Source organism: Monopterus albus, unplaced genomic scaffold (genome assembly GCF_001952655.1).
Source record: "Monopterus albus unplaced genomic scaffold, M_albus_1.0 scaffold17.1, whole genome shotgun sequence".
Taxonomy (NCBI): Eukaryota; Metazoa; Chordata; class Actinopteri; order Synbranchiformes; family Synbranchidae; genus Monopterus; species Monopterus albus.
The window spans coordinates 2,734,470-2,744,918 of record NW_018127897.1 but is presented as its reverse complement, the minus strand read 5'-3'; the positions used below and the strand labels follow the sequence as shown (position 1 = coordinate 2,744,918).

The 10,449-nt window shown below is 40.2% G+C and overlaps 1 protein-coding gene across 1 annotated transcript in view; it reads right to left on the bottom strand.

Moving 5' to 3' along the window:
* tox3 (TOX high mobility group box family member 3) overlaps positions 1–10,449 on the bottom strand; it is a 48,368-nt gene that overhangs the window by 5,146 nt on the left and 32,773 nt on the right. The window contains exon 3 of the mRNA XM_020592362.1: positions 3,362–3,613. Coding sequence (XP_020448018.1) covers positions 3,362–3,613 — 252 coding nt within the window. The remainder of the gene's footprint in view (positions 1–3,361; positions 3,614–10,449) is intronic.

Sequence of the window (10,449 nt, the reverse complement as noted above, 5' to 3'; positions counted from 1 at the left end):
ATGAGAAAAATGGAATTTTGAATGCTGGTAAAGGCTATAATAGCATGAAGATAAATTGTTTTTCTTTCCCCTGCCCTTTCTGAGTCAGACACACTTCTCTTTCCTTCTCTCTGCAGTGTACAAACTCAGTCTGTCTATCTCCCCAACCTCTAACCCCCACTTAAAAACAAAGCCATTCCCCACCCCACACCTTCCCTCCAACCACTGACCCATACCTCTTTCCACCATTTTTTCTGGTGCATTATGGGTACTTAAAAATTGTCCAACATGACATCATTCCATTTTGAGAGCTGCCTGAGAAAAGTAAATTACAGAATCAATCATGCAGAAGGTCAAGCTGAGACTTCATTACAAGTATTGCATGCCTGCATGAATATCTTTCATTTCTGACTGACCCAATATGTCACAATAGCTGTCTGTCGAGGGAGAAGAGAAAAAAAAAGGAATCGGAGTGAGGAAAAAAATCCACTCTCTTAAATTGATGTACAACTCATGTCAGTGTTTGGAAGGGAGATAAGAAGGAAGTGTAGAAAAACATGCTTTCTGCAACACTGCTCACATTTTCCATTTGATATAGTGGTTTTTGACCAGTCAAAACTGAAAGTATTACAGGGACAGGCAAGCTCCACAATATCAAGGCATATCAAATCATGTGAACAACAAATCTCGCTTTCATCTTACATGATGCATGTGGTTTAAACACAATATTTTGGATTCAATATTAGCATATTTTTGCTGCTGTAAAGTTAATGATATGAAACAGCTAGCTGGGCAATGAAGAAAATATGATGCCTCACAACATAGTGGAAAATGTAACAAGACAGTAGGCCGTAGAGCCTCTAAATATTGATTTGAGCATCTAATGCAACTAGGTGACTAGTGTAGGTTTCTGAATCTAATCATGGAGGACACAGAGCACATTTCAGTACATGCTTACACGTGTCAAGAAAAACCTAAAATGTGGTGAAGGCACCAGGTGTTTTTTGAAATAGAACCCAGAGACCCTTGCTGTGCAGCACAGAGAAAATCGAGAAGAAATTGTGAATAAAGCAATACTGGCAGCTCTAACTCCAGTACTATTTGGCACTATTGAGTCTCAAGCACAAATCAGGAGGACACATGCTGGGAGACAAAAATGAGAGTCAGAAGCTTGTTAGGAGAGCAGATTAAATAAATAATGACTTCAGATTCAAGGCTTGCCAGGCACATTGCAGCTGAGAAAATGTATTTCTCTTTGTAGAAGCCCGGCATCTGTGGCCAATTTGCAAGACATACGCTGAACATTATGGGGAAAGGAATTAGCAGAACACTTGGCAATGCAATGACATGGAAGAGGCCTTTTGAAAATAGCCCAGGTATATTCACTGGATGGGTTTCTCATTAAGTTCTGATAAGAGACAGGCTTTCACACACACTGAATATTCTCCACCAGTAACCTAGTACAGAGGAAGAAAACCAAGACAAGTGTTTGGGAAATATGAGCATGGCGGCTTAATGAAAAATGTAATTGCAATACTGCATGGTTTGTTTGTCCCTGCAGCCATAACAAATAACACAGAATGTAATCATGTATATAAGGTTGTCATTCCTTTATCAGTGTGCTGACAAAATGACAAAACACCCCTCTTAGGGCCTTCGTAAATCATTGGCTCTGTATATAGAGTGCACCGTGAACAGCACTGTTACTTATCTCATTTAAAAGTTGCATTCTCTTTTTATGGTGAAGATAAAACCATAGATAAATAGAATTTCTATAGACATTGTCACAAGGCTTTTGGGGATCAATCCCATTTACAGGAAAAATGTAGGACCACCACAAGCCTTCCTGCGGTACAATGTGTGCTGACTGATAACAAGTGGGTAGTGTGCTGATGACAATGCCACAAGGCAAGGAGCAGAAACCCACATTCTCCTCTCAGTTTTTAATAGTCTCTCTGCACAATCAGAGACATGAGCCATGCAAATGGTGTTAAAGAGGAATAATGTTTGAGAATCAAATCTAATCCTCCAGCAAGTTGTGAGAACAGTCAGAACTGTAATTGTGTCAAGGTTCCGTTCCTTCCAGATGTAGAAGGCTTAACTGACCATGAAATGAAAATTCTTTAGGCAAAAGCCTTTTGGGGCTCACTTACTGTATGCAGTAGAGATATATTAAAGGCTGCAATTATTTTACATGCCAGAAGCATGGAAGCAGAAAAAAGAGCTGTAAAATTTTATTGCCCCCTCCCATATGGAATGTAAATAAATACCTGTAATATCTGTGTGATTCAACAAATGTCTTAAGGAGAGGTGGGGGGTCTGTAACATGTTTCCTTTATTGACACTATTATAATGATCATGGCACCTCTTCTGTGCTTTGCAATTCACAAAGCAAATTCAGCACCAATATCATCATTTCTCCGCTCATGCCTTTGTCCTTTCATTTCTTTTCTTCTAAATGAATCTTCCATTTTTGTAATAGGTCTGTAAGACAACTAGTCAGCCAGTGACATTTCCATTTTTCCTCCTCAATGCTTCTATGATTGTGACATTTGAAAATGCCTTTCCACCAATCTCACAATCTATAGCACAAAACAGTAGCAACATAAATAGAGTGATTACTTTGTCTACTGTTCCATGTTTGGCCATCTGTATAAGAGGAAAGGAAGATTAAGTTTAAAATGTTGTTAAGAGTACCACTATAGTGTAATTTGCTACCACACAAAAACAGAGCTGATCCTTAACTCCACAAAATGCATGTATTTTTTTGAAGACCTCATGTGACATTGGGCAGAAGCATGCATCAGCATTTACAGCAGGAAAAAAAGGCTTCTGGAGGCAATATGAATTAAATATGAGCATGTGAAACTGTGGCACTTTTGGGTCCCATTTTCACTGGTCTTCTGGGGCTGAATGTGCTTTGTACTCTAAAACCTGTGATGTATTCACATCTGTTCACCTTACAGAGACTGATCGGTCATGCTCTGTGTGCTTTTTTAAAAATAAATCCTCACAGTAAGTAACATAATATCATGACATTTACTCAGTGTTATCATATACCTCCTGTGTTGTAAACAAGGCCAGATGCTGTGCCAGATGTGCTGACAACAGGAGGCATACAAAAACTGTGAAGGTGACATTATGGTTCAGTAAAAGGGCTCATTTAAGGACTGTATGCTTATGATATCAAGAGTCTCCAGTAACATATACTTATAAATCATATCTTTTACGTTGGACACCACATCTGTATCTGCAGCTATAAGTTGCTGTTAGTGCAGGATTCTGTGTGTTGATGAATGAGGATAACATTTCTCTAGTCACAGTAAATAAATGGAGTTCTTGATTTACAAATGCTATAAATACTGTACATAACAGTACTCACCACAGGTTGGCCATTGTTTACAGACAGCCCTTCCTGGTCCATCATGTTGCGTGAGATAGTAATGGAGGGCAGATCCAGGCTCTGAGGGGGGAACTGGGGGATTAAAGGACCCCTTTGTGGAGCTGGGGGCTCTGGCAGTGGTGGGAAAGGTGAATCCACTTCTGACAGACCCAGACCAGGCTCCGTTTCAGGTGGAGGTGTAATGGGAGGAATCTCAAACTCCTCGTCTCCTAAGCTGGGTGTATGAAAAGTCTAAAAAGGGAGGATGGAAGAGGAAAGTCATGAAATCCATAAACACAACGCATTCACTAAGGTGAGACTTATCTAACATGCCGGAAGGAACCCCTCAGACAACTTTGTGTTTTAGTGGAGGGGTAATAGGAGGAGTGGGGGCGGCTGTGGCTTAACAAGTACAGCGGGTCATTTCCTAAATGGAGGATTAGCGGTTCGATTCCTGGATTGTCCAGTCAACATGTCAAAGTGTCCTTGAGCAAGACAGTGAAACCCCAGTTGCTCCCGGTGATAACACTGGTGTGTGAATGTGTGAACATTTGTGAATGTGAATGGGTGAATGGCCAAGTAGTGTGAAAGCACTTTGAGTGTTCTGCAATGCATAGAAAAGCGCTATATAAGTATAAGACCATTTACCATTTAATACACTTGTCTGTAAGTGCATTAAGATGTAAAATTTACTAAACCTGTTAAAGTCCACTTTGAGGAGAAAGAAGGAAAATGGCTAGTGCAGAAGGACAAAAGCAAAAATATCAGGCGGCAATCACAGGGGAGAGAGGATACATAATGAAAACCCTTATTCTTGGGAATGGAAGATGTTGGGTTGAAGTGCAGAGAAAATACACGCCACAGGGAAATGGGTTTAAAGAACATTTTCAAAGATTATTACGCTTGGCCAGGAGTGTTTCTTTTTGTTCTCCTTGCCTGCACCCTTAAATCTGCTCATCAAACAACCTAATCCTTCTGCCTTTCAAATTAAAGCTTTTGGTCACACTTAATTTGCTTATGTGCCTTCTTCAAGATGGGACTTTTCACCTACTTGGATGTTGTTTTCATCTGCACAGTGCATTAAGCTATTCTCTGGAAAGCCAGTATATTCATATCATCACAATGACCACACTGCAGGTGTACATACAGTAAATGTGGCTGAAGACAAGGCCAAACAGTGTGTTATCTGAGGTGCTGGGCTGCTGCTGTCAAGTTACTGAAAACCTTGTCAAAGCATGGCTCTCTTACTAAAAGTGACATGATTTTAACTGTTAGCATGGCTTGGTATAATGCTTGGAAGCACAGCAGCAAGTCCTAAATCATGTTATACCCCCATCGCTATTAGAAATCCTGTTGAATATCAAATAAAAAGAAGCCAGGTCCGCATCAACAATGCTTGATCTCAAACGCTACTTTCTTTACCAGGTGACACTTTTAGATCTGCTTCATGTGACCTCAACATTTCTCCAGCAATCCTGGCATGAAAATAATTGACATTGGGGGCCAAAAACAGGGGTAAATTGGTATTTATACAGTACGCAATGTCATTTCAATTTCAGAGGGAGTGTGAGCCCTGGAGATAATTATGCATCATCTTTAGAATGAAAACCAGCTTCCCTGAAAGGGAAACTGGTTTTTCTCACTCTCTGTTCAGTCATTCAAGTCTATTCACTCCAATTGGAAAAAGGTGGATTTCTCTCTCCGGGTTGGGGGTGAGTTGCTCCCTCAAGTGTAGTTTAACTACTGTATCTTGGAGTCTTGTTCACAGGTTAGGGAAAAATGGAGCGGCAAGTTGACAGATGGATTGGGGCGGCATCCACAGTAATGCGGTCTCTGTCCGTTGTGGTGAAGAAGGAGCCGAGTCATAAGACAAAGCTCTCAATTTACCAGTCGATCTATGTTCCTACCCTCACCTATGGCCATGAACTTTGGATCATGACCAAAAGAATGAGATCACGGATACAAGTGGCAGAAATTAGTTTCCTCCTGAGAGTGGCTGGGCGCACCCTTAGGTATAGGGTGCGGAGCTCAGTCACCCGTGAGGAGCTCAGAGTAGAACCGCTGCTCCTCCACATTGAGCGGAACCAGCTGAGGTGGCTCAGGCACCTGTTTAGGTGGTGTCCCGGGCATGTCCCTCCGGGAGAAGGTCTCAGGGCAGGCCCAGAACACGTTGGAGAAACTATGTCTCCCGGCTGGCCTGGGAACACCTTGGGGTTCCTCCTGAGGAGCTAGAGGGGGTGTGTGGGGAGAGGGAAGTCTGGGGGGCTCTGCTCGGACTACTGCCCCCGTGACCCGGTTCCGGATGAAGATGGATGGATGGATGTTCAGTCATTCTCATTAAATATTTTGTCTCAAATTCACATTACAGTACATGGGAAACATCACAGCATGACCTGCCACACAAGAATCATAACAGACCTGAAGTTCTACTAATCTCAAAAACTAACTACAGCCAGCAGCAGAGCCAACCAGGTTTGCCTTCCCTGTCTTTCTCAGCTCTGACTCTGTCCCTGGTTGGGAATGGAATAACAGAAGGGATACAATGAAGGGAATGTGCCAGCACATCTCTTGATTAGGGAGTATTAATGTTCCCCTTGCTTGCTTTAGCACACAGACACTTGAAACTAATTCATTGCCTACTCAGGGCAGCTGTCTTTACAAGCACTGATGAATTCCAGTGGCAGAGGCAGTTAATAGTTTTCATTCCCACCTTTCCTTTCTCTCTTCCTGCTCCCTACCACTCTTTCACTTTTCAGTGCTTGTTTCACAGCTAGAAAATCAGTTCTCCTTTCAGAAAGAGCTAAGTTTATATTCATCACAGCTCTGGCCTCTGGCTCACCGCAAAATAAATCATGAGCACCTTCAATTGGAACTATTTACTTGGAGCCCTCTGCTGTCATATTAAGCTTCATACCACTAAAAAAAAACCTCTCAGTTCACAATAATGTGTGTTCAGCAGCATGTGAATCAAAACACAGATTGTTTATAGAGTTAATAAAACAGAACTGTCATGAGTCATGGACAGAAAGTTCCAGCTGTGTATGGAAAGAATGAGGGATCATCCATCATCACAGTCTTCATTCATCTTTTTCAACTTCCCCTGTGCAGCAGGGTCAATCTCCACACCAGCCTTGAGATCTATGATCCCTGTCTCATCTGTATCATCATGCAGCAGTCTGAAAACACTGGCACATTATTAGAATCTTTCTGACAGAAAATGTTTCAGCCCTGTCATGGTCTCGACTTGTCCGGTGCAGTCAGACACATTGCACAGACTGTGAAACTTTTTCCACGTTTCCACATAAACCCCTGAAGGGATGCTTTTGAGGAGAAAAGCATCATTATGGATACTATTTGCTGATAAAGGTAGATTTTGTACGGCATTACACTGTATGAGGCAAATCAGGACAGAACTATATATGCAAGTGGATCATATAGCCTGATGTGCTGTGACATGAATTACGGAGCCAAAACAGAGATTTGAGACAAACACAAAAGAAGAAGGTTGGATGAGATGAGCTTGACCTTTGTATGAGCAGCACAAGCATGACAGTGACCTTTAAGCGAAGCACAGTTATTGTTTAGTGTCTGCTGAACAACTTGGAAGAAGATAAAGCAAGATCAGTATCAAACATTGTGCTTGTGTACATTGCCTCTCTTTGTTAATGACAAACACAAATTAACATCTGCACCAGGGGTGCTGATAATGGAGACATGGCATTCGAATCTCCTATGGGGGTGGTATAGACTATGTTAGCTGTCCAGAAAGAAAAGGCCCTCTCCCCCTGGGAAGAGATGCAACATTTTACTGGAACCCACAGGGTGTTAAAGTGCTGCACACTGTCTGGTGTCATTTCAAATAAAGCCAGTCTAATTCTGCACCAGGAGCAGCTTAGGGGGCTCCAATCGGAGATTAACAGATGCACAATCCACTTTCTTCACATCACAAGCCTGATTATCCATTTAAATTGTTCTGAAAGGCTCAGTAGAGCCAAGTGCCAAACCAGATACCAGTTTGGGATGTGCAGGCATGTACACATTAAGGGGTGGACAAGGGAGAGGGCAGCAGAGCAAGCAACAAAGAGTATTGTCTGCATGTCTTTCCATTGGCAGCCCCAGGATTCAGTGGTAAGAGGGCAGAGAATTGGGTTTGTAACAGAGAAGCCTAATGTGCCCAGCATTACCATCCTGAGCAAGAGTGTGGAAAATCTCCAGTCCTAAGTGACTCCTGGAAGTGGAAAACCAGGATCAGATTATACCTGGGAAAATGGAAGTCTGGGATTATTTAGCTCATGATTTTTTTTTAAGTGTGCTTAAATGCAGTATTGTTGCTGAGGAACGGCACCTGCCCAAAAGGCCTGTGCTGTGTAAGAATAAATCATCTTTTTATTGGAGTGCTGTCCTATTATTCATTATTCTAGTTAAAAAAATAATCTCAGAAGCTGACATTTACTAGTCTGACCTTTTTACATTCTTAAGACCACCATCCTCACAATGGCAATTAGCCATTTTGAGCATTTTAGCATTAGTTAGCATTTACATTTGATAATTACATTTTATCTGGTCATAAACCAAAAGTACTGGACAAAAATAAAATTTAATCATTACAATTTATCCTAAGAAGTTCATGAATGAGTGCACCTAATTTCATAGAAATTAATCACATATTAGAGACATTTCATTCAAAACCACAAACGTGAATGTCATAATGACACTAGAGAAAAGGTCATGTCATGGTGTAATGTCAAATTATAAAATGTTTGAACAGACACCTTGGAATTGGGGTTCAGGATCCTATTAAGCTTTTAGCTGATGTTAATGTTGGTGCAAACTACTGCACTATTTACTCTATCAAGGGTAGACATAATAAGTCAAAGCATCAGCCTTTGGATTTTTTGGATTCCAGAAACTTTATTATAGTGATGATGATGATGATGATAATTGATGAATGATACTGTAGCTATTGATTATTATTGTAGTAGTGGTAATTGTCCTTATTTTATTGTCTTTGTAATTAACTGCAGGCCAAAATAAATCTCAGTTTCAATGAAGATTCATCCTCTGGGCAACATGAATATCTGAATAAAATTTCATGTCAGCCCACCCTTTACCTGTCAAGATGTGACTAATAAACAACAATGTCAACCTCATGGTGGCGATAAAGTAAGATTTTTCTCTTTCATCGTCAGGACAACAAGCAAGAAAAAGCTTTTCAAGCAGTATTCCCAGTACTTCAATAAATGTAGTAATACAATTCACAGATGCAATCACCAAGACTTGTTAAGGGCAACAGCATGCAATTATTGTATATAATAGGTCTCAGAATCAATAGAGGCAGGACTGAGGATCTAGTTTCAAATATCTAGACAGGCAGAGTGCAGCTACTCAAATGACAGCATCAGCCATGGAACCCCTAATCAACATTATGTCAAATATGGATCATTTGTAGTCCATTTATACATATTTATAGTTCATTACATGCCTCTAATTTAATTTGGGAAAGTAAAGTGATACATTTGAGTGCAACACAATCTGATGTTACAGTATCCTTTTCCCTGAGGGAAGCAGTGAAGCTTTCCCTGCAAGGATGTATGCCTTACCACGCACACCAAGGTCATCTTATCTCATCTTCTAAGTGCATAAGGTAAATGATACACCGGCAATGATACACCATATAAACTGCAAATAGGAGTCTGCTGTTGTGATGTAGAAACATTCTACCTTGTATATGCAATTTTAAATTTACAGTGAGTGCTACAAGGAAAACAGTAGGTTGTAAAAAAATAAAAGCATTTGTGGTAATGCTTACTGTATAGTACAATAGTAGTGAACAACCATCTCATTTCACCAAAGAGTCAAAACCCTGACAACACTGGAAACAAAAATCTTATCAACAATTAAGCTATTAAACTATGCAACTTCTGAATAAAGAAATTTTCTTCCTTTTACAAATGAGAAGTTGAAGGTAATAAAAAAAGACTGGTCATGCACACTTGTGGTTTTGCCACTTGGCCTGTTATGACAGTAGCTTATGGCAACTCATGATATGATGATAAGCACTGCTTAGGTAAAGCTGTATAAGAAACTTTCAGACATGCACTGGAACCCTGATCTAAACATCACCAGGAGAAGCTGTATGTGAGAATGTAAATGTCTGAGTCAGCTGAACTGGACAATAAGTGGACTTTACTCTGCCAGCTCCCTAATACAAAGTTCGTGTGAAATCCAAGTGAGCCCACATGAGAAAACAGCACCACTGCACTATGTTCTCACAAATTTGTCACAGTTGTGGCCACAGTGGCCCCTGTTAATAAAGGTTACATAGTCTCATTTTAATTGACAGCAGAATCCAAAACGTTTTAGAGGTGAGACACCAGAAAGGACACTCACAAGAGAGTTTTCTGTTTAACCTGCAACAATTGGTTGAATAAAAAAAGGACAGCGATATTTTTATTGTTGCCATTGTTCAACCCAATCACATTCCATGAGGTTGGAGCTAAGTACTGATCCTAACTTAAATACTGTCCAAGGAACAACCGCACACAAGAAAACCTGCTAAAAGCGATGGGCTTCTACAAACAGTACATTTTAAGGTTTTGAAACACTTTTAGGTAGTTGATGTGTGACATTGCACATGTAAGCTAGCATTGCAGCTTGGCTAACAACTCAATCTCTCCACACTGGTTGAAATTTTCTGCACTAATTCCAATTAATAACTCAAAGCTATTTAGAATTTTCCCTGACCTATTGATTGATTTTTGATTTGATTTATTCATTCAAGCATGTAAAACAGTTGATATGTCAACACATGTAATTTCACACATATCCAACAATAATAATCCAATATCAATTTACTTATACCTAGTACATGCTTGAACGGAGTAGGAAGAAGTTAGACTTATCTAGTCCTACCCCATGACATCATCTTACAACTTTTAAGTCCTAAGCAATATCTCTACATAAATAATTATCCTCTACACCACACAAGTAATATACTACAGAATTATTACAGTGTTAACATTTTACATAATTACATTCATAGATAATTATCTTCTACGCCACACAAGTAATATACTAAAGAATTATTA